Source organism: Bemisia tabaci, chromosome 8 (genome assembly GCF_918797505.1).
Source record: "Bemisia tabaci chromosome 8, PGI_BMITA_v3".
NCBI classification, from domain to species: Eukaryota; Metazoa; Arthropoda; class Insecta; order Hemiptera; family Aleyrodidae; genus Bemisia; species Bemisia tabaci.
This window is the reverse complement of record NC_092800.1, coordinates 11,867,482-11,891,860: the sequence shown is the minus strand read 5'-3', so window position 1 is coordinate 11,891,860 and position 24,379 is coordinate 11,867,482. Positions and strand designations below refer to the sequence as shown.

Below are 24,379 nucleotides of genomic sequence, written 5' to 3'. Positions count from 1 at the left end.
TCAGCATTAGAAAACAGTAAATATCTCTCAAACTGCCAGTTGTAAAACAGAACAGACCAAATCTTCCAGTTTTCCTATAACTTCAGGATAAACTTTTGGAGTTGTAGACCTATGGGATCTGGGACCTCTTTTGGGAAAGTAAGTATTTTATAATATAAAAAGATTTCAGAGAACTTTCAAGAGAATTGAGTTCACCAATTAAAGCGGTGTGAAAAAATCGTGGCAATTACTGCAGTTTGCAGCATGGACTCCCCAACACGTGTTGCAGACCAGATTTGTAGACTGGATGCAACTTTGCCTTTTTCTTAAATCATCTTGATCATAAATAAAAATATACAAATTGGAAATGTTTAGTTTCATTTTCATTTAGTTCTTTGTTGATGCAACCAGTAACTTGCGTGATAAGTTCAGGATGACAATGTTTGAATCTTCTCTAAATATCTGTCGATAGGATTAATTTCCTTACATTTTGCCTGATACTATTGATTAAATTGACTGTCGAGCCTCAAGAGGAACTTTTAGGGAAACATGAAAAACGAAATTCTAAAGAATAGGTGCAAAAATTCTATTTGCAAAAATAGAGCTGGAAGTATTGTTTTACTTGCCTCATTAAGGCAAGTAAAGCACTAGATTGATACATTGATTTTGGATAATTTTTCTACAAGAAGATTTTAAAAAATTAACTTTCCATAAATTTTAAAGATAACAAAACAGACACTTACAGCAATCACAATTTACGATCAGCTACAGACCAAACCAGCAGCTAAAGAGTGGCACAAATATAAAAACTTTATCGATCAATTTTCCATCAGATCTCAGTATAAATACTACTGCATCTTATTTCGACTCACTTTAAATCTTTAAAATGCTAACTTTTTCTGCAAGTTAAAGCTTGATTTTCTTTCTCATACAATATCGACCAAAAACAAAAGATGCTAAAAATTAATTCTCATCCCACTTTCAATTGAAGAAATCGTTTAAAAACAAATTGTACTCCTGCCACAGTCAAGAGTACTCTTTGAAAGGTGATGTCATGATGTGAATTTATGATTTCTACCTCTTCTCCCATACAGAGACTTCTGTTGATTTGAAGGAGAAATCATGGCTGGATAATGTCAATTTAATCTCGAATGAATGAATATCATCTGTAAGGCCTCGTTTTGGGGGGTGCGTTTGTGGATGCTAGGTGCTGGACAATTATCGGGATCTTAAGCAACCGGGATTCAACCCACGAGGGTAGTTTGTCGAAGGAACCCTGCACAAATTCCTGGAGAGAACCATCAAAATCGACGCAACGTACCGATCCATTCTGTTTCACTCGGAGTTCCCGCCCATCATGGTACTCTACTTTTATCTCTCCATTGGGTGTCTGAAACAATAAATAAAAAATTAATTTGATGAGGATCTAAGAAATTCATTTTAACATTCACCACCCGCACAAACGACAGTAGGTTTTCTTCTTACCATTCTAAAAAGATTGAAAAAAAGGAGAAAAGGAAGAGCAAAAACGAAAACTACGCTAAATGTCTTCGTCTTTCATTTATCATAACTATTGCTTAAGGTAGATCTTTAGCTTTATGCAATGCATTCTGGGTATGATCGATAAATTTCAACTTTTAAACTTTGGGTGAAATATTTTGGGGAAATCGAAATTTCAATCTATAGATAAATCATTGAGGAATATTTGTGCTGAAAGTCATCTTCTAAAGCTTCAAACAAAGTCAAAAGTTTTATTATTTTTTTAACATTTTCGTCTCCCGTATGCACGGATGCTACAAATAACGTCTAGAATTTCACATGAATCCAGAGGCAATCAAGCTTCTGGATTGGCTGGAGGAGATCAGGCGGTTAAAGCGCCGACAGCCCTACGAACTTTGCATGCCTGATTTTAGGAAAGTGTAGTTACAAGAGCCACCGCAAAGGTCTTTGATTACTAAAAATAATCATGTATTCATGAGCGAAAAAAAACCATTAATGCATTACACAAACCGAATGCAAACTGATTATAAAGGCAAGAAAGAAAAAAGAAACAAGACTGCAAAAAAAGCTCTTTGGATTAAAGTGGGATGAGATTTTTCTGGAAAGAATTACAATTATCTATTATCTCAAAACTGCCGAATAGAAAATTAAAACAAATATAATTGTGAAAGACTTCTTACTTCAGTGGCGATTCCTATGTTGGGCACTTCAATTTTCTTGAATGGAGTGGTCGAAATGACTCGACATGGCGCACCAGAAAATCCGTGTTTAAACCCAGAATCAACTCCTGATAAGCAACTGAATTTTGACACTTCAAAAGACAGGAGCTAAAACAAAGTTAAAAAATAAAGAGTAAGAGTAGAGTATAAAGAGTAATAAAATAATAAGTTTGAAAATTAGATCTTTAGAACTTCTAACAACATATCCGATAGTCAATCCTTCCATTGATTTGTAGCTTTCAAGATATTTTTTTCAAGTTTTTGTTTCAAAGTGTACGAAAAAGATTGAAGGGGAAAGAATTCGGTATTATGATTAATAAAAAGAAATATTTAAAATTAAAAACGCTGAAAAAGCAAATATTACAGAATCAACATCTAGATCCCTATCTTTTCCCTCACCTGATCCTATTCCTTGGATTTGCCCGGTAAGAGAGACCCTGCAAAAATAAATACGCAAAATAAGGCAGGGGCACATACACGTGCTCAAGCAGGTCAAAGATGTTGAAAAGACCTACAGTTAAGGCTTAAATGTCATTAGACACTTGTGGCAATGTAACACATGTGACAATGTAACTGATGGTGTGATGAGCATGTGCATCTCATTCATTGTTGGAAATTCAGCACATTTAATCTAGTTGATTAAGACATTTACTGATATATGCGTTGATAAAGAGAAATAAAACGGAAATAGACTCAATTTGAGTGCTTTGAAGCTTGAGTGAAGAGAGGAAATTACTGTTCGGAGGTTGAGAAGTGAAAATGTAAAATGTAAAAAAAAATGTGAAGGTAAAATGTTTTAAAAATTGGTTAGAAAAAGAGTGGAAAGCCTTGACACGCAGCGGAAAAAAAAAAGGTAATACTATTCGTCACTTTATGTACTGGTTCAAAAATAAGACGCTGGGCATTTTTGGAGGAAAAAAGGTCCTAAGGTAATTAGGGGGATTTGGGGTATTGCATATGCCATGGCAAATTTACGTAACTTTTCACATAGAATTGAAATCTGTGATCAAAAAGTACCCTTGCTATTTGAAATTTTTTACTTATGGCCCTTCAAAGCCCCAAAATTTTCGATAGGTTGTAGACCCCTAAAATTTGGGTCAACAGGGGCCATGTGGTACATCAACAAAAAGATATTGATCTTTCCTCCCGCGAGATTCTTAGATTTTGAAAATTGGATAATTTAATCGCAAACAGTGTCCGATAGAAATTTGCCCAAAAAATGCCCCAAAATGGCCCGCAACTCCAAAAATGGAGGTTAAGAGAATAAGTACATAAAACAAAAAGTTCTTACTATTGGCCATAAAATTTGAATCTGAAGTCTAAACATACCCTTCCTATTTTAAAAATGCAAGAAACAGGGGGGGGGGGGGGTTGCTTTCCCTAAAACTACTCCATAATTTTGATTGGCCACGAGTGTGCTGGCTGATTTTACGTTCGGCATGATGATCAAAAAATTCTAAGGGTATACCTGACACTACCTGATTATAGACTTATTTTGCAATGCATGATTTGTTATGACTTCAGCTGCAGATAACTAAGGAACCTCAGAAAAACATTAGTCAAATACTTTTTATCTTCTTGGTTACAGAAGTCAGAAGAATCAGTTTGATAAATAAGGCGTGAAGGTGTTGCAAAATGGAAGAAAAAAGCGGAGAGTATTAAAGCTTGAGTTTTGACTGGATGATAAACATGCTTCAAGTTATCTCTTGAAGAACTATAGTACTACCTGTTGGGCTGGTGGAGATAAATACTGTTCATTGGCTTGATTTTCCTTACCGCTGCTTGAAAGAACTGAAGTGGAATTCGGTCTGCGGCCAATGATTGCTGGGAAGCAATCATTGCTTCCACTTTCAACGGATGATAATGCCATCTCCAACGATCGGCAATGATCATAATACTGTAAAAATAAATGTGCACGGATAAGTAGCAGCTCTTGCTACAAATAAGTAATAAGGCCATAGAGAAATTGCATATGTCCAAAGATCGTCGGTCTAATGATCTCTGAGGGTAACCGCTGTATTCCAGACTCAAAAAAGATTTTGAGCAAAGGCTTGGAAATGAAAGAATTAAAGTCGCTTGAGGGCTCCGGTTCGTGCATGGAGAAAAGCCATTGAGGAAGTTTGCATTCAATTAAAACATTAAGTACATAAAGTGGTAATAAATATAATATACGAGAAAAAATGCTTTGCATATGGCAAGTTCTATGCTTATTACTTTTTATACGACATACAGACAAATGTTATCCATTTTGTGAGTTTTTTATATTTATTTTCGGTACTTGTCAATTTGTTCCACCTGAAATCAAACACCTGAAAATGTTGCTTGTTGAATGGTAGCTAAAACTCTCTTCTTCATCCACCTTTTTAGTTAATTAGGTGGGGGTAGATGATTACAGTCTTTCTTTTCTCTCTACTTCCCTGTCTTATTTTACAATTTTTGGTAAGGTTTGTTCTCCCTAAATTTTCCCCGGATGGGTTTGCCAGACCATGAAAAGCGATATTTAAGAATTAGGAAATGAAGAATTTGTTTTCATAACCTTGAGTTTGATAATGAAGTTGACGCAATGCACATAATGATTTCAATGCAATACAATATCTATACTGTAAGCTCCGAGACCTCCTATATTTGCATATCTGGTAACGCTTAGTTCCAGCGTTCTACCAGGCTGATTTAAATTATTTTTGCGGCTATCAACAGGCAATTGTCATACTGGGGCTTGCATTTGAGCCTGCTCTATCCAGATTTTAAAAATATGACCCAGCTTTTTTTATATTACGCGGCAAAGTTGCGAATTCTCCCATTTAAACAATCTAAATTTTTAATTTTTGTCACAGTTCGTTTGAGCATTCTACCAGGCTGATTTCCATGATTTTAGCGGGGAGCTTAGAGAGGGGGGCAAAATTGAACTAAGCAGGAAATTGTGAATTGACGTTACTCGAAACTTCCTCGACTCGAGATTTACTCGACTGGAGGAACCTCCAAAACGGCCTCGACTCGAAACTCACTCGACTCGAGAAAAAACTCCTCGACTCGAAAATCTACTCAACTCGAAAATCTCCTCGACTCGAAACTCCGTCGTCCAAAAAAAAAAAATGGCTTCCAGGTGAGAGAATGACGTTCAACGTCAATTAAAGAACAGATTAGGAATTTATTTGGAATAATAATCATGGAAAAGTGCGTCAAATTAAACTTTAGCGGCTACTTTCATAAATTCCCGGGCCATGAGTTAATTTCTGATTCATCCGCTTGAGTATGCATTCGTGAGATGGTGACTGGTGAGAAGGCGGCCCCGGCCATTCATTGTATTTGTTTGTTTGTTTATCAGTGCCAGACCAGTAATCCTTTTAATTAATTGTTTCAAAGTTAATAATTCGATTTCTTAGTGGTTTTTGTGTTTCTTTATGTGATATAGCCCTTTGTGTCATAGTTCAAGCGTTCAATGGATCCTAATCGTCTTTGAGAACACGGCTAAACCCACACCACAGATGCTTAACATTCATGCGATTGAATGGAAGTGAATTTCTCGGTGATTGAACCTTTCTTTTCTCCTCAGTACTTATTTTCATCATACATGTATTCCATCATGAATTCTCTGTGAAATTTCTCGGAAATGCGTGATTTATTCTCCGGAGAAAAGTTGATAGTGTAGCCCTTATCCAAGCGTCAGCGTCTCAAATACGTACCAATTATGAAACCCTGTGCTTTATTATTTCATTTATATTGTCTACATGTGATTTATAGCAAAGGAATATCCGTTTCTCTCAGGTAACTTATCAAAAATTACAAACCATACCCTCACTCAAAAGCATCTTCTTTCAAAGCCCTTTGGTTAAGATTGTGATTCATCAAGTTGTCAGCTGGTTTTCACAAACACAAGTTCTATCGAGTCAACATTGAACATTAAACACTGTACCTATGAAGCAGATTTGTGACTTTAGAGATCAGGTTTTTCTTCATTTTCCAGTTTCTGAACATGATTTAATAGAAGTTTTCTACTTGGCCTCTGAAAGCACAAGCATAGGCCACATTACGCGATTCGTATCTCTCATGATTATCAATCTTATTCTACCTAATAAGCGTTTTAGAGCTCACTGAGTGTATGTTGAGACAAAAGTCTAGTATTTTCTTGTCACTGCTCACCAATGGTGCTGTCTGAAAGCATGTATCAACCTGTTATATTGCTGCTGACTTGGAGCTGATCAGATAATGACATTCGTCTCAACATGCGATGAGCAAGCTCTAACAGCGATGCGCAACTGATTGCCTAATCTAGAGAACTTTGCTATCATGATGCTTTTCTTTGGGTTGGTATGTCAAGTGCTCATAATTCTTTGAAATTAAAATGTGTACGGTCTCCTGGCCCTCAGGTATTTACCTAAGTTAATCCTGAACCAAAGGAATCTCTACTGAGTCATAATATTCACTTATCCCGACACACTGCAGCACATGGGCAGTTCGAATGCTATTCTCATCAAAGTGTCAGACTCAAGAGTTTCCAAGATGGCCATTGCCCAGCATTTAAGAGAGCAACCTACCTCAGCAGTTTGTGTATCTAGTGGCTGTCTCATTCAAAGATCATGGTTCTCTGCTGATTTGATATTAAACAATTTGCGGAGACCATGGATTGATTGTCCACAGCTGTCAATTTCAACGCAACTCATCAGCCTCTGAATTCACTCTTCCACGTACCCTCTCATCCTTCAAATCTTCTATCATATAGTGCAGAGAGTTTGATTTTCTGTGAGTATTCATGACATCATGTTCTATAACTTTCATTCCTTCAGCACACAGTATTTTTCTTTTAGGTTCGGCTATTAACCTTGACCTGAAATGCCCATTTTGTTTTGACTACATGCTTAGCTAAAATTACTTCGTCACCAAGTGTCCACATTTGTAGTGAAGTGGTGAAGCTGCTCATAAATTAACTGATTTGATTCTCTCTTCTCAGAAACATTGGAATTCCTCACTCAAATATTGCTTCATTTTTGTTGATGGGACAAACTTGATCTTTTCTCAGTGCTTCATTTCTCCTCTAGTTCTTATGATGATTTTTTGGGGGGAAGGAGGGAGAGGCCAAGGTGCAAAAAGTTAGAGTGAGCATGTTCATGTGTTTTCTCATGTCCTTTTGTATGTTTTTAATTATGCTCTCACTATTTTTGCAATACCTGGCACCCATGGCGTCACTAGAAATCGCCCTGATAAATTCTATTTTTTAAGGAATTCATTGCTCGGGAAGCCTAACCAGTGGAAATTGTTTGTATGTTTCTCTGAGACTCGGCGCTCAGTTGTTAGAAATCTGAGGCCCCAAAATCATTATTCTGCCTCACTTTACTGAAGAAGTAAATGAGGCCATTTTTAATCCAATCTGTCAATTTTTATGTTGATTTTCTAGGGAGTTACCTACAGGAGTGTTAGCAAAGAATGGGGGAATAATGAGTTGCTCGAACATTTTTCTCCCTGAAAAACTGAAAATTCAGTGTCAGGTTCTTCAGGTTTTTTTTGGAGGAGTAGGAGGGAGGGCGGGGGACGAAGATGAATTCAGGATGAAAGCTATTTCTTTATTTCGTGGAAAACCCATGTTTAAATTAAAGTAAATTAGGTTAAAAACCAAGATAGACTTTTGCAAGTTATTATTTTTGATTAAAAACAATACCTCAGGGAACCAAATGTTTTTTCACCGAAACAAACGATGTAATGTCTTAGATGACAAAAAACGGGAATAACTTTTAAAACTATCATAAAAATATTTTATTGAACATCAATTACATCAACTCCACGTCAAATGAAACCCATTAATGCCCTTGGAATTGCATTAGGATCACTATTTGATGAGGACTTTGAATTTGAAAGTAGCTTCGTAAAGTGCATGACCAAAATCCCAAGTGCACAGATTGCCATAAGTAGCAATTACATTGTAACAATATTGCAATTCCACTGAGTGTTGTGTATGTTGCCTAGCTCCTATTTGAAGGGGTCCCGTTTATTGAAACTTGTTGCAATTTTTCAATGCATTGCATATTGCCTATCTTTCTGACACATGGAACTCATTTTGTTGATTGTTTAAAATCAGCATAAATCGACTAAATGATGTAAAAATGTTGCAATTTAATGGTAAAAAAATTACAATTGTATTGAAATCAAACTGCAATTTAATTTCAATATTTTCGTTGCACTGTGCTACTTGGGATGCGTAGTACCCGTGGCGCTGTACTCTTCAGTAGCTCTTTCTGAGGTTCACTTTCTTTGATGAAGCTTTGAGGGAAAGGAGGGGATGCTCTTCGCACGGGGGTGGATTTAAGGATTTTTTTACTCTGAAAAATTAACCCTCTATGACAATATAAAATGTTGAAATTCAATGTCCGTGACCCCCAAAAATCGCCCTTCAGCTACCGTTTCAAAACACCGAAGTTGTAAGGTAGTTGCAACTGAGAAGGAGAAGTTCTAGAGGAAAAACAGTATACTTTTTTCTTTGAAGGGAAAAATAGCATACATATCTAAAGTAAACAAGGGAAAGTGGGTAAAATTAAATTTTAGCAATAAAATTCATAAAAAAATTCACTTCATTCAAATTCACTTTCATAACAAAACAAATCACTTTCAACCAAGTTTCCTCAGAACTCCCTTGAGGGACCTCAGTACCTCACTCACGAAAATCTCGAGATTGACTCAACGAAATTCACTTGAGGAAATTTGGAGGTGACTCGAAGCGCGTTTCGAGTCGAGGAAATTTCGAGTCGCGTCTTAAAATACCGTCAATTCTCGAGGACACTCGAAAAGCGTACTCAAGGAAATCTCGAGTCGAGGAAGTTTCCTTGGTCTGTTAATAGGGTAAGGTAAGTGAATTGAAGGTATGCTCCTTTACTACAGAGTAACCAAAAGTGACAAAACGCTCCGTTCCGTTCATTCCGTTTTGTTTCAGTCTTGGCCTGAGGTTTGAAATAAATGCCGGTTTTCTTATTTGATTCTTATTGGTCCGATTGCTATGATCGGTCCCTAGATGAGCCCGCTTTAATCAGATTTTGGAAATATGACCCAGACTTTTTTTTATAATAGAATATACCAGGGAGCTTAGAAAGGGGGGCAAAATTTGAACTAAGCAGAAAATTGTGAATCTTGGTCTGTTAGTAGGGTAAGGTAAGTGAATCGGAGGTGTGCTCCTTTACTACAGACTATCCCAAAGTGACTACAGACTATCCAAAAAAACGCTCCGTTCGTTCGTTCCGTTTTGTTTCAGTCTTGGCCGGAAGTTTGAAATAAATGCCGGTTTTTTTATTTGATTCTTATTGGTCCGATCACTCCTGGCCAGAGGGACAAATGAGAGTCGGCTATGAAAATCTTTTCATTTTTTAGGGTCGTTCTTTTGTCGAAGCGGGCTTAAGAGAGCGCGAAGCGCCGCGGGGTTGGGCCGCGTAGCGGCCAGGGGCATAGCCCCCTTGTACATAATATCATTAATAGATTTAATGACTGAGTAGTTAGAAATAATTTATTTATTTTGACTGGATTTCGTGGTTTACATGTTACAATTGGACTGTTGTTTATCACCACAAGATTTATCCGATTAATTAAAAAAAAAATTAGTTTTATAAATTTGCATGGATTGAAACATGATAAGGACTAGGATGAAAAAAATAAGGCTTGCTACTCGTCATATTTGTCCACTACTGGTGTTTTGACCATCACAGAAATAGCTCACCTGTTTATAGTACTTCCACATGAGTTGTACAGAGGAATCCAGATGATCTGTTTGCGTTGATACATCCAGTAAAACATTAGCTCCAGAAGAGTGAGTTATTTTTACACTCTTGCCGGTTTTCCCTATCTTCCCACCTTTAAACAGAGAAACTAGTGAAGAGCAAATGCAGACATGAAAATTACATATTTAAAGATGAACACTTTTCGATTGCCAGGACTCCAAAAACAAAATTACATTTTGTTAAGATAAAATACAACAGAACTACCGAGTAAGTGCTTAAGTAATTACCGAGAAACACAATTGGCCGACGTTATACATATTAGAGCCTCCAGTGGTCTTCACAAGTGCTACTTGTTTCTGCCAGGGAACAGCATTTTCACATTCTCTTTCAATTATTTATCGAATCTATCAAATAAATGCTACCAGTTCTTAATTATTGCAATCATATCTTTTTATCAAAACTTCCGAAGTAGAAAGATCTGTCTGTTCATACGTTGAAATTTTTAAAACAGCAGCCCGTGACAATGGTGATGTCAAAAACATAGAAGAAAAAACGAGAAACGAGGCTAAAAATTACACACAACAAACCACCCTGAGCCATTTTTAGTCGGAAGAATAAAAATAAAATATGAAAATTCCGAATATACACAATAATATTTTATATTTTATTTTATTCTTCTGACTGAAAATGGCTCAGTTTTGAGCCGAAACATCTCGGGTTTGTTTTGAGTACTTTTTAGTCTCGTTTTTCGTTTTTTCTCCTATGTTTTTTATATCTGTCTGTTCAAAGATATTCATTCCTCTTCAATAGAGGGGATTGCCAAGAAATGAAAAACAGTTGTGTAGCATCTCATTCAGTTTCACGTATGCTATAGTATGTATGGCAGGAGTAAGGATACTGGCACGGTCATAGCTCCTTATCTCTAATGATAGCTGGCATGGGGTGAACGGAGCCTCTGGAGTCTTCAGTCCTGATGGTGCTGGGTCGGGGTCTGAAGCCTCAGGCTCAGTTCAGACAGATGCACTCCTTTGCAAAAAATGATGATCCTGCAATTTTCGCTGACCCAGTTTTTACTAACAATGAACTACAATCTAAATCGTTGGTTATTTGCAAGGTAAGTTTAGCCAATTTTTATCTGCCTGAATGTTGCCTCAATGTCTATTTTAATAAAATGACATGAAGCTTTGGAACTTTTAAAGCCGGTTCTTTTAGTCAAAAAACTAATTGTCTGCAGTGTAATAATACGTACATTAAATTAAGCAACAGTGAGTGGCATATGTATGTTCAACAAGTTGCATAACATCATTAAATTCTTGGGAATCAACTTTGATCTTTATTGACTGCGTTTTCAGTGTGTTATGTTTTAACAACGACCTTGGGACAACGATAATTTCAGGCAATCTGCTAAAAGTTATTGTAAAGAGGGTTTACTGTGCTTCAAATAAGGCTTACCATCATAAAAATAAACTTCAAAGTCAGCATCTGGTCCATTTTCCATGAGGAGACACTTTGCTAGCGGACTATAGTATGTTATTTTAGGCGTTTTGGTTTTCACCAAAGCGACGAATCGTGATGCATAAACATACTTCTTCCAGTGTTTTTCCGGCAGTGATTCATAGCTATAGATAGCGTCAGCTCCCTCTGATGGTAACGGAGGAGGTTTGTTGCTAAGTGGAATACCCTTGCCTTTGTTCGGCTGGTAAAGGATTACCTGCAGAGAAGATTTCAAAATTAAGGTTATTCAGAGGAGTCCCGGATGAACTAATCTTCATGAGTAGGAGGAATTTTTCAGGACACAGATGGTTGCTACTGCTAACTTGGTCTGTACTTCATGCACATTTCTGCCTCAAAATTTCGTGTAAAATCAATACACAAAGAAGGGTAAAAAGCATAAGTTTCTTCATCTAGATATGCTCTTTCATGGAAGAGCCAGAAATATTGGAAAATTTTGTCTGATTGCTATCTAGCTTAGCATATAAATTTTGAATTGTTTGCCATTTTTAAATTGAAATTTTCATGAGGGAACATGTTACAAAGTACTATGATTCTGATCTTGTTTATTAGCCTATTGTAGGAGGAGAAAAATCAGAGCAAACTTTTAAATCAATCAGCTGAGCTAGTGGTAGAATCATGGTTCAATGGTCAAATACTTCAAATTTGCTAATATTAATCAGATTTGTCTGAACACCAAGTTTGTATGTGCGGTATTGACAAAGATATTGCTCTCCGAGGGACATAGTGATTGATATCACTGGCTACGGTAATGTAAATATGATTTTTCCCACCGTAAATTCATTATCAATAAAGCAAACAATAGGTTTGCACTGGTTGCTCAACGTTCATCACAGACAAAACCAAGGGGAGAAAAATCATGGTGGGAACTACTATGAGAGATAACATAAACTGCCATGTTTTTTAGAGGGAAACAAATACAAATACTGAATATGGAAACCTGCTATTTGGACAGATCTTGATAGGATTGTTTTCCTCTCGAAAAAATTAATCCATTGAAATAATTTTGTAATCAACGTGATGGACCAATTATTTGAGGAGGTGGAGTAAAAATTCCAACAAACAAATTATTGATTGATTATTCATGAGAGGAAATGTAGCATGAAAAAATTTATCTTAGGAAGACAATTCCTATCTGGTAAACGATGACCGTCAATGGCAAAGAAAACATCTTTGAAAACATGAAACTTATTCCTCTTACGGTGAATCCAGGCTTGGAGCTCCGCGATTTGGCCACCACGCCGCACTGCTCAGAATAGCCATATACATTTGCCAAAATAATAAAAACCATAATACTTATTCAAGATTGGGAATCCAGGGGATATAGCAACATACTTGAGGAACACTCAGTAAAAAAATCATTAAATCTTCTCAAAATTCCCAAAAATAAAGTCGTAACTACGGCGGAAAGTAATTCCCATTGCAGCAATGGGAGAAAGAGAGACAGAACATGAGGGATTTGGTTGCGCGCTCGGCCGCCGCCGCTGAGCTGAAAATTTCAACCGTACTTTCTCTGCGCTTGTAATCCTAATTGCAAATATTTTTGGCTCAAAAATCAAGCAAAAAATAATACATATCTTGTGGATCTGCTTTTTGTAATTTGAGGAATATTATTTCAACAATCATCGAAGGAAAGTGAAATTCTCAGTGGTGACTGGTGGCAATATCTCTAATCTTGAATTATCCCTAATCAAACCCTAGATTCACCTTAATGTTCCACATTGCTGTCTTTTTCTGACTGACTTTTACAGGGGGAAAAAATGCTAATAGATAATGGAAATTTAATACCATAATTAATTTAAATTATTTAGAGAAACATCATAAAAAGCTTACCCGCAAACCATCACTCGAAATCTGACAGACATCAATGACTTTTTCTTCGGCCCCCTTGTGTTTGATAATTTCCACTATTACTTCTCCATTTTCTACAATACTGAGCGCAGCATTTTTTGTCCTATGTCTGGTGGGCTGCAACCTTGTTGAATTCAGCGGAGGAACCCCAATTCCACCTTTCATTGCATGATTCATCTCTGTAGAATGCGTATTGTGGGCACTCGAAACACACCCAGGCCTAAACTGCAGGTTCTGACACCAGTTGAAACATTTTTCATTGTTCAACATAGTTTCCTGCCCTTCGCTACAGCATTTTCGCACTGACATGAGCGAAGTGTGATTCTGATGGTTAAATGATTCACTCCGTACATTTGGTCCGTGCTGATGGTGGAAACGCTCGTCATTGCTGGGATTTGAAAGATTTTGGACACTTTGAAAGACGAAACTCTTATCAGGTGGTACGAGGCCGGACAGAACGCTGTTTTCACTTCCGCAACCTCTGGATTCGTAACTGGGTGCGTTCTTGTTGGTATGGTTGCGCGAAGTCTCGGAAACGTGCTTGGATGGTAGGGATGGTATATAGTTTTGGGAGGAGTTTTCATCTAAATAGGAGGGAAATTTTGAGCGGAGGTACTCTGGTTCTTTTTCTTTGACTTTGGTCCCCCTGATTGTCTGATAGCAAGCATCATCAGATCTGAAAACAGCAAAAAATGAAAATGTCAAAGCCATTTTTATAGGTTTACTCAAAATTCAGAGTGGAAATATCAATAGTTATAAAATTGACATCAACGTCCTGCTTCCCTTGCTAAAGATATTTTTTTAAAAATTTTCCATCCGCAGGGTTGCGAAAATTCAAAATTGCAAAAGTTGAACACTGCAAAAACAGCCAAATTAAAGTAATTCCCTTTGATTTTTTAAAATGTTTTAGAAAAAGTTTTTCTCCAAACTTGCCTCAAAATCCTGTGCAAATTGTATTATCCTAATCTCAGAGAGGGATAAGAAGCTAAAATCAAAATTTTACACAATAGGGTTTTCATGAGTTTATATTTTCCGATTACAACCTGCCTTTCCCTAACTTTTTTTGCTTTTCCCTGACTCCAAAATTGTTGAATTCTCTGACCTTCAAATAAAACTTCTACTTTGATTTATTTTCCCTTTAATTACACTGACTTTTGCTGAATGCTGCTCTGGAAATTTCCTGAGTTTTTTAGATCACGGTAATTTCCCTGACTTTCAAGGTTTTCAGATTGTCGGAAACCCTGGACTGCACTGGCCAACATTGGCACTAAACGTTACAGTGCGAAAATATGCCACCTTTGATCTCAGTTTTGGCTCACCTGTTGCACATTGTTTACACTTTGAACATAACAGGGTAGGGAAAAAACACCGCTCAATTAGGAAGCCTGCCAAAACTGTTGTAGTCCCTAATTTGAAGACAATGGATTTTCTTGTAAAGCAGAAATTCAACTTCTTCAAAACCAGTGCTACATTAACCACTTATAATTTCATTAAGAGTTAATTTCAGTAATTTTTGTTCGGCTTCTTGTATTCAATACAAAATTTTGAAGAGGAAACATGCATTAGAATTCTAAAAATAATGCATTAAATCTGGTGGTCCATTGCAACTACTACAGGGAAATATACCTTGGTATCTATCTGGCTGAAGTAAAATGGACTGAAGAGAGTACAAAGAGTAGTAAAGAACAAAGTAAGGGCAGATATATTTCTCTCGAGAAAATCAGGTCAACATGTCAGAAAGCAAAAAAGGAAAAACAATTGAGAACTATGGACCCTTGTAGCTACTATTGACTAAAATACATTGATATTAAAAGGGAGCATTAATAATCAGGGTTAGTACTAAAGATTAATAAAATACAGGGAAAGTTACTGTCCACTGATTTAATGAAATTTTCCCCACTGAATCATTAATGTTCAGAAAACAACTTACTTACCTTTTAATATGATGTTGTGAAAACAGTTCTTCAGAATGAAAAGGTTGAGAATCTAAAGCAGAAGCGAATTCAGCACGGTTCATGTCTAAACCCGAAGGCACTTTTGTTGAGGAAGAATAAGAGTTACTAGCACAGTGATGTGGTCCTGATACACTAGAAGCAAAATTTTGATTCTGCAATGGGCCCACTCTGAAATTGGATTGTGAAAAACCAGGCGAATTTGTGTGGTTGGATGAGGTTGTCATTGTGCAGACTCCACTATCAGAACCACTGCCGGAAAGGTACGCCTGAAATCAGATGTTTTGTATAAAAATTGTTCCCATTTTTTTTTTTTTTAATAGGAGGTGTACCAAAAAATCAAAACTATCAAAAACCGGTCAAAAAGGCATATATCTGGAGGGAAAATATTGGCACAATGCAACGTTCCCTCCGAACGCCTTTTTCAGATATTACATGCTTACTGGTAAAAAAACCGACTATCCCTGAGGAATCGATTTGAAAAAGAAAATAAAAACATATCTTCTTCATTTATACATAAAATCAAGTCTTCCACATAAAAAAACCTTGCAAATATCTGACACTTGCATTTTCACATTTTAAAATCGAAAGTGGAATGATATTCCGGAAAAGTTTTGATTTGTCAATACCCAATGAAGACACATACGTTTCCAAACACTTTTCAACCGGTGCTACAAACAAGCACAAACTGTATATATTTTAATCTGCAATTTAGGTGAGTAAAACATGTGATTAGCACAGAATTTATGGGCGGAAAACTTTTCAGTGACTTTGAATACTCAGACCTAATTGGCAAAATTGCCAAGCAATCTGACAACGCTTCTATTTAAATGTAGTATGAACTTCTTACTCCATTCTGATTTAGATACAATATCATGCAAATGCAGTTTATTTTGAGACTCTCAATTTTTTTTGATACAACAAAATATTTTGAAGGGAGTTTTCTAGGGAGAAACTAGGGGAACCAAGGATTCAAACAAAATGTGTGTTAATAAAAATTATGATCTCCCTGGTATTCGGTACAAGAATAAGAGATTGAATGTCTTAAAAGAGTATCAGCATTAAAAACAAACTTGCCTTGTAGGAAATGGAAGAAAATGTAGACATTGAAGTTGGCTTTAAAACAGAAAAGACAGACAACAAAAGCTAACAAAAGATTTAGAAAATCTGATTAGGTATGCAATTTATTACTGAATGGACATACCCTATGATTCAGTGCTGGGAAGTCTGATTCCTTTAGCATTAGAGGATGAGTTAAAACGTCGCGCAACTGCATTCGCTTTTCAGGATTTTTCTGGAGAAGGCTTTGTATCAAATCTTTTGCCTCCATGGATAAGTGAGCCGGAATCTATAAAATTAGCAGGTAAAACACTCTTATTAGATGAATTCTTATATTGCAGCAGTTTTAAAAAAATTACCGAGTTTAGTCAATACACAGGGTGTCTACCAAAACAGGCTGGTCAAAAATAAGTACTTTTACAGTACTTTTTCAGGACATTCTCAAAAAATTCAGTACCTCCATTAGACGAAATTAGAAAAATTTCAAAAATTTGAAATTGAGACAAAAATGACAAAAAATTAAAAAAAAATTCCGGACCTTTTTGCGGAATTTCCGCACTTTTTCAGTGCTTTTGGACCGCCCTTAAAAAATCAGTACTATTTCCGGACTTTCTGGACTTGTAGACACATAGGGAGACCCTGCTTACTCATAGGGAGAAACAAATCACACAGCAAGAAGTCAGGAAATTGACCCCGAAACAAGATTAGAGTTTACAATTAACATTGTTCAAATGGCAAAAATACAAATGACATTATTTGAGTTTTCTAATTTCCATTTGACCTGCGTTAAAAATACTTGTTAATATCTCGTCCAGGAGTTGATTCACAAATTAACCGTTGTATGAATTATTTTCTGCGTAAGATTTTGAAGAGAGAATGTGAATTTCTTTCTTGTTCAGACCTTATCCAGCGGCCTGTAATAGTATCTATTTATCCTGACTTTTCCTTTTTCATCCAAATACATCTTGCAGGATACAAAGGCATAAATGAACACTCACCTCGAGAGGTGCCATCGCTACTCTTGTCAGAGTACTTTTGACTGCGTCTGTGTCAAATGGTGGATGCCCAACAAGTAAAGTGTACAATAAAATTCCAACACTCCAAGCATCAATCTCTAAACCGTGAGCACTTTTCGTGACAACCTGTAAAGGAACCGTAACAAAAGGTCTTAAGACAGTTACCAGGGAGGATAAAATGGTAAATCCTCCAAATTTTTAGTTTCCAGGGCACCTCAGTGCTCTTCTTGGAATTAGGAACATGGACTACCTCTGATTTGAATGTTTTTCAAGACTGGCTATTATACAAGCATTACTATGTAGATACTGATATAACAGACAGTCGTTTACGATTAGTTAAGGCTTTTAACAATGAATGTATTGAGATAATTGATAAACTCACAATTCACTTGATTTTTTTAAAAGACCCGCACGCATTTCAAAGACTTTCCTTCACCCTTTCTTCGGTGGAGGGATACCCTCTGATTTGAATTTATTGTAAATAAATCGAGAACGTTACAAGTTTATCAATTCTTACTACTTTTACTTTTACCCTGTAAGCATTTTGCCTTTTGAGAAAACCTTCTAATTTAGAGATGTTGAAGAATCTGTGTCTGCGACAGTGAGTCTACGTGACATTTTCATTAAAAGTTTCTGTTACTTTAAACTCCCTGTTTATTGTAAACAGAAGCAATGCTCAGCGTATGAAACAATTCTTATGCGATACAAAAATACACCTAAAAGTACAGAAACTTCAAAATCAAAATTGAATTTACCTCAGGAGAGATATAATTTGGAGTACCGCACATTGTCATGTGCTTTTCATCCGGGCGAGAAAGTTGGGTTGCCAAACCAAAATCAGCTATTTTCTGGGAAAAGAAAGAAACATTAGGAGTACTGAAGCCAGGAGATCAAATTTTTTCTTGCATCCAAACAGCACAAAACCTCATTGCAGTTGGGAAATCACATCGAAATTTGACTGCTTGAAACTTTTCCTATCCTCGGTAGGGTCCAGATCTTGTTCTCTGCAATTTCTAGCGATATTTCGAGCGATTACAGTACAGGAATTACTTCAAAACTGATAATGAAATCCAGCAAGCCATAAAGGCTTTGCTGAGGATGCAATTTTCTAGTTCTCGGTGAACAGATTTCAAAAACAAGCGCCATGTTGGAGAATTTATATTGACCTCAAAGGATTATGTTGAAAAAAGGCAATTAATTTTGTGCTGATACATATTAATCTGCATTTTCGTTTAGATTCATAAAATCATTCACAATCATTCATTCATCAATCATTTATGGCCTCATTGAGGCCATATCGGTGACCATACGGTCCTTACTTTTCAAACAGCCCTCGAAATTGCTTGTGACTAAGCCTTAAGAATAACTTAACTAGATGAAATCGAAAGGAACTTACTACACGTAAATCTTTGGTGAGAAGTAGATTGGGCAAAGAAATATCACGGTGCAAGATATTGTGAGAATGTAAATACATGAGACCTTCAACAACTTGTCTGACAATATTTTTTGCTAAATGGAACATAAGAAAAACAAAAATGAATGAGCTGTTAAAAAACACAAATTGTAAGTCATGGAGAATGCAGGAATGCTGAATCATCTGACGATACATGTTTTATTTTTCTCTCCTCTTGAGAGTCTATCCACCTTGTAACTAATCAAGACTATGAAGGTAAAAAAGAGATACATTAACAGCAACTGTGGAAAAAGGTTTCAAATGAGTGCTTCTTATAATGTTAAATTTTTTATTGGATTTTATTTGATTCCACACCTTTAAAATATTCAACCTTCTTTTAAGTAAATGCTATTTTACGTTTCTAGGCTGCAATTTATTGATGATCATGATTTGGCTTATGACCTGATCATGATTTAAACATATTCTACATTTTTTGATGTCTTCATGTACCTTGGAGTCTAGATCAGGGTGTCTACTAAAATAGGCTGGCCAAAAATCAGTACTTTTACAGTACTTTTTGAATGCATTCCCAAGAAATTCAGAACCTCCTCAACAGAAAAATTCAGTACTTTTTCAGTGACACAAAATTTCATTAGTGCTTACTGAAAAAAAAGTTGCAGGATATATAGACATGCCGTCCGTTCTGGGCTCAGAGGCCGAAAGTTCCGGGTTCTGGAGACGTAGCTTCGACTGCTACACCCGGAACTTTCAGCCTCTAAGCCCGGAATGTGTACAGAAAGTCTACATAGACCTTAAGTACGACTTCCACGGCCGGAGTTTTTTTTTTCAATGATGGCTTGAAGATTAACTGACTGCACAATTAAGATCTTGTATTCAAATACTACTCTGAGATTTATCGCGCAAAGGATTGCATACTTTCCAGGCTTTATTAAAAAAATCACGCATGGTATGGAGGAAAAAATTCAAGACCTTCTTGCAGAATTGCCGCACTTTTCCAGTACTTCCGGAGCGCCCTTAAAAAATCCAGACTAGTAGACACCCTGTTTGCTGAGCGAGAGCCCCGAAATGGCGCTATCATTCCTCTGGCCGAATTTACGACCACCATTTTTAACATATATGACCACCGCGATGAGGATGAAATTCGTCGCTTAGTTGAACGAGCCATATGGCTATCGACTTATCCTAATATTAGGAAAAGTCGGACATGAAATTTTCGACTGAAATTGCGAATTTCGATGGTAATTCCATCCATTATTAGACGGTTGTTCCATCTTCTGTTAGATTTGGTCCTCTATCAGATATGATCCATTCTTTTTTTGGTGATACAGTAGCATGTTATACATTCAAAAATGGCGAATTTTTAGTGCAGTCCTCCCGACCCACAGAGAGGAGCGGAGGGTAGACAGGAAAACTGGTCTACGTTCAGCTATAGACATCGCGCAGGGCCTAAACATTGCAGAATGTAAATTTTTGCACCCTAGAAAATAAAAAATCGCTATCACTTCGCACTAGGGAGAACTTTAATTTACGTTTTATAACTTGTGCAGATAGGTCTTTTTAAAATCTTTCATTAACAAAAAAAAAAAAAAAAAAAAAAAAAAATTCAACTTAATTATGATCTGTTCTAAATGATGGCAAGGGTTTTGCCTTTGACCCCCTGCTCCTCCTCTATGAGCGGACCCAACCCAAAAAATCTGCCAAATTTAAAAATCCCGCAAGCTACTGTGTTACCCCTAAAAAGACAGATCAGATCTGATAGGGGGGAGGGGGCAAAATCTAACGGGAGCTAACAAAAATACTTGACTAAAGAGGGGGGGGGACTAAAAACGAGGAAAAAATCATAAATGAACTACGATGTTTTGAGAACAAAAGCTGCTATCCGTTGTTTAATTTTAAGCTCTCCTCATCACATTAATAGGCGCTCTTGTTTCCGGAACACCGCACTTCATTTAGAAATTGTCTCCATTTTTTTCACCCCCTTTTTCCAGTTCAGTATTTATAGTGTATTTTCCAAAAGAAATACACTTTTTGTTTTTTTGTATGTCGTTTTAGGCATTATATCCGAGGAATACTGCGGCCTTGAAAGGATTTTTTTTTTCTTTTGTTTTAAACTTTCACGGACTTTCCCCCAAAACACTTCCTTCCCGTATTCTTTTACCTGTTCACGAAGTTTACCCGCTTTCCTATTGTTTGGCAGTCTCGAGGTTTCTTGACCGCCAAAGAAACGGTACGGGGATTTCCACATTCTGTAAACAATACAGAAGTCCCTTTCATTGTTTTCGACGCGAGAAGTCCCCGGCTCAATAAAACAAAAGACCCTAAAGGACACCTGGCTAATGATGTTCACGAAGGAATGCCTTTTCCTTCTTTTGTTCCGGAAAGTTCGAAAAAACAATAAGATAGTTTCTAAATTGCATCCTAACTGCAAGAGGGATCAGCGGGGGGGGGGGGGGGGGACGTTATGGACCAACAGGTCACGAGCTTATAAAAGGGAAACCCCACCCCTAGAGTTCAGTCAGTGTGGGCTCAGAGAGCGACGTGGTTCATTCAGAGGGTGAACAGGTCACCACTAAGGGTCAGTGGCTCAGTGGTTTAGTGGTGCAGTGGTTTAGTGGTGTAGTGGTTCAGTGGTGCAGTGCGCAGTTAGCACCGAGAATCGCAACATTTGCCGAGACACAACAAGAATTAACAGAGTGTCTAGTTTTTACTTCCTCGCTACCCTAGGGTAGAGGAAGTATTTTTTCATTTTGGGAATTCCTGATGAAATCCTGATTTTTCCTGATTTTTAACCGCTAAATCCTGATTTCATATTTCTTCCAAATCCTGATCAAATCCTGACTTTCTGCAGAGAAAAATTAACGAACGGATAGCGGATAATTAACGGAACATGAGCGGACGGCCGACTTTTTTCGAATCCTGATTTTACGACCGATTTTTCTTCAAATCCTGATGAAATCGGGATTAAATCCTGGAAAAATCGGGAAAATCCTGATGCTTGACACCCTGATTAAGCTTCTACGTGAGTATACCTTACAGCGTATTCATACTTCTATCCTAGTAAAATTAAATTTTTATCTTATTTTGATTTTAAATTTTTGCTTTCTAATTTTAAAATTTTTGAAAAATTAATTCTTTTAAAAGTAATTTTTCTACTTTTTAAAGTTTGGGTATATTATATTTTACTTCATTATTATTACGATCACGCCAGGTTCATAATTACAGTAATTAGTAGGGGTCTCCGTATCAATAAAAAAAGGAAAAAAAGTCAATGAAAATAATGTTTCATAATATTTTTTCCAACTTTTTTCTTCCTCTATAGGTCAAAAGCATATTTATTATTTTCTTTCTATTTGCACAGATAAACATCCAAGGAAACGATAGGGTTTTCATGGCTAATTTTCAGCGCTTAGGCTGGAAAAATTAAACGAGAATCTACCATCAAAATCCTAGCATTTCTAAAAAAAGTTCTCATTAGTTTGTTTAGTTGGTATTAAATAATAATATTTTATAACATTTATTGATGTCCCATTATTTTTATGTTTATAGACTTGAATTAATGATTCTTTTCTTTCAGGTCATAGAATGAGAAATTCCGGGACAGATTGAGAATCGCATCAAAATTACTTATTGAAGATAAATAATGCGTAACTCCACCGCAACATTTGAACATTTCCCAATATCTTACTTCTTTGAATAAGAAGTAATCGACGCATCTTCCTCAAATTTTTCAAGAGTATTTGAATGAATATTTAAATAATGAATGAATGAAGAAAATTCTCAGAAATTTTTAAGAAACACTGCTGATAAGTTCTGGTGTAAAGGAATAAAACATGAGCAGCGATTTGCAACGTCGCAATAAAAGGTATGTAATCTTATACTTCAGCTACTGATATGCTACTTCTTATTAAATTTTAAATAAAACAATTTGTGCACATGCTATACTCCTGATTTTTCATTCTCCTTTATGTATTTTTCCTGAATTGACAAGATACAGGGTCAAAGTGGAAGAGAGGGGGAGAGTGGTGGGTTACACTTATTTTTCTCTTTGTGTTGTTTTTTCTATCTTTATTCATTTTCTTTTCAGATCAGCAAGATAGGAACACAGTGAAAATGCTATCACCTTGTTTTATATTATGTATGCCTCTTACTACTTTTCCTCTTGTTGCATATTTTCAGAAGGTATGGGATGAGCACTGGAAAAACAATTATACTTCATTTCGTTTTGCTTTTTACATTTTGTATACATCGCACTAATTTTCTCTTTTTTTTTCTTTCTTTCAGATTGACAAGAAACGAATGCAGTGAAAGCTGTTTTACTTACTTTCATTTTTTTCTTTTTACTTTTATTTCATGAACTTTTCTCTCACCGACTTTCTCTTCATTATCTATTCTTCCAGATCTTTGATAAGCGTCCCCTCCTGCACTATTTGCAGTTGAACTACATTTTGTAATTGAGAACTCCTCATTCTGACTCTCCTATAAAAGCGTCTATCTGTATCGGGATACTAGTTGCTATAGTTTCTAAAACGAGATAAAATTAGCAGTTCTTTATTGCAAAATGTAGTCCACTGCAAGCACAAAAAAGTTGCATTTTGAAAACTAAATCGGACATTAATTATTATGTTTAATATTAGTTGAGATTTTGGCATAATTTATCACACAATACCAGGACATTCTAATTATTATGCACTTAACAAGCACATTAAAATGACTCATAGTAGTACTCATAGACTAAATAGCGAGAGAAAAAAAACAAAAGTAAAAAAGCAACTGCATCAAGTTCCAAATAAGTAATGGATTTTGCATCAGGGACAAATCAATTTAAGCAGGACATATTAATTTAACATGATAAAAACTGTGTTGGACTAAAATGTTTAATCTTCAAATTGGGTTAAGGACTAATCATTCCTTTTTTTTATTTTTAGTTTGTTTCAGATCTGCAAAAAACGAAGGAAATGCTCCGCATGATGAATCATTGAAGACGGAAGTAGTGCCCTCAAAATGTGTATTTGTTGTGTAAAATTTAAATAGTAGACATCATCAATAGTAACATTTATTTAATCCATTTTTAATTGATTTTATTCATAAAATGTAAAAAAATAATTATATTTCAGAATTATTGTATCCTCAACTTGAATGCCCTCAGTTGTTCAAGAATATTTGAGAAGAACTAATTTGCAATTCCTCCCAGTTCTGCATATACTATAGAGATTTCGTGAAATGCAAAGAAAAAATATTGCATTCAACTGAAAGTAATTACCTGCATTACGCAAAATGAAATTATTTTTTTCGGGTCACAGTAGATAACACATGTGTGCCACAAATTTTTCTACAAAAATAGCTCATTTTTTAGAGGGCAGAAAAAATGAGTTCCTTTATGCGTCATGCAGTTAAGTTACTACAAATGAATGCAAACTTGTGATAGATGCCGCATGTTTTACTCCGAAAGCAGTAAAAAGCTGCATTAAAGTTAAAATTTGAAAAAATAATACCTAAATTTGATTAATTTTGGCATAGTGCCTTCACTAAAATTTTGACAAGAGAACTGGACAAATTTATGCTAAAAGGAACTATGTTGCATGCAAATTCCATGCACATAGTTCCTTCTAACGTAATTTCGTGAGGCTAATTAATGGATGATAATGGAAGAGAACTTTGAATTTCATTGAGGGACTAAATGGAA

The 24,379-nt window shown here is 36.1% G+C and overlaps 1 protein-coding gene and 1 long non-coding RNA gene across 2 annotated transcripts in view; one reads left to right on the top strand and one right to left on the bottom strand.

Moving 5' to 3' along the window:
* Positions 1–544: 544 nt before the first annotated feature.
* Positions 545–24,379, bottom strand: part of SAK (Sak kinase) — a 28,591-nt gene continuing 4,756 nt past the window's right edge. The window contains exons 4-14 of the mRNA XM_019048178.2: positions 18,679–18,791; positions 18,038–18,130; positions 17,265–17,408; positions 16,412–16,555; positions 15,190–15,476; positions 13,238–13,931; positions 11,345–11,603; positions 9,892–10,025; positions 3,925–4,095; positions 2,160–2,306; positions 545–1,369 (exon numbers count right to left, since the gene is read on the bottom strand). Of these exons, the coding sequence (XP_018903723.2) occupies positions 1,142–1,369; positions 2,160–2,306; positions 3,925–4,095; positions 9,892–10,025; positions 11,345–11,603; positions 13,238–13,931; positions 15,190–15,476; positions 16,412–16,555; positions 17,265–17,408; positions 18,038–18,130; positions 18,679–18,791 (2,414 nt within the window). The 3' untranslated portion in view covers positions 545–1,141. The remainder of the gene's footprint in view (positions 1,370–2,159; positions 2,307–3,924; positions 4,096–9,891; positions 10,026–11,344; positions 11,604–13,237; positions 13,932–15,189; positions 15,477–16,411; positions 16,556–17,264; positions 17,409–18,037; positions 18,131–18,678; positions 18,792–24,379) is intronic.
* LOC109034826 (uncharacterized) lies at positions 2,727–4,114 on the top strand. The gene is made up of 2 exons (XR_002009174.2): positions 2,727–3,051; positions 3,787–4,114. It is a non-coding gene; the product is annotated as an uncharacterized lncRNA (long non-coding RNA).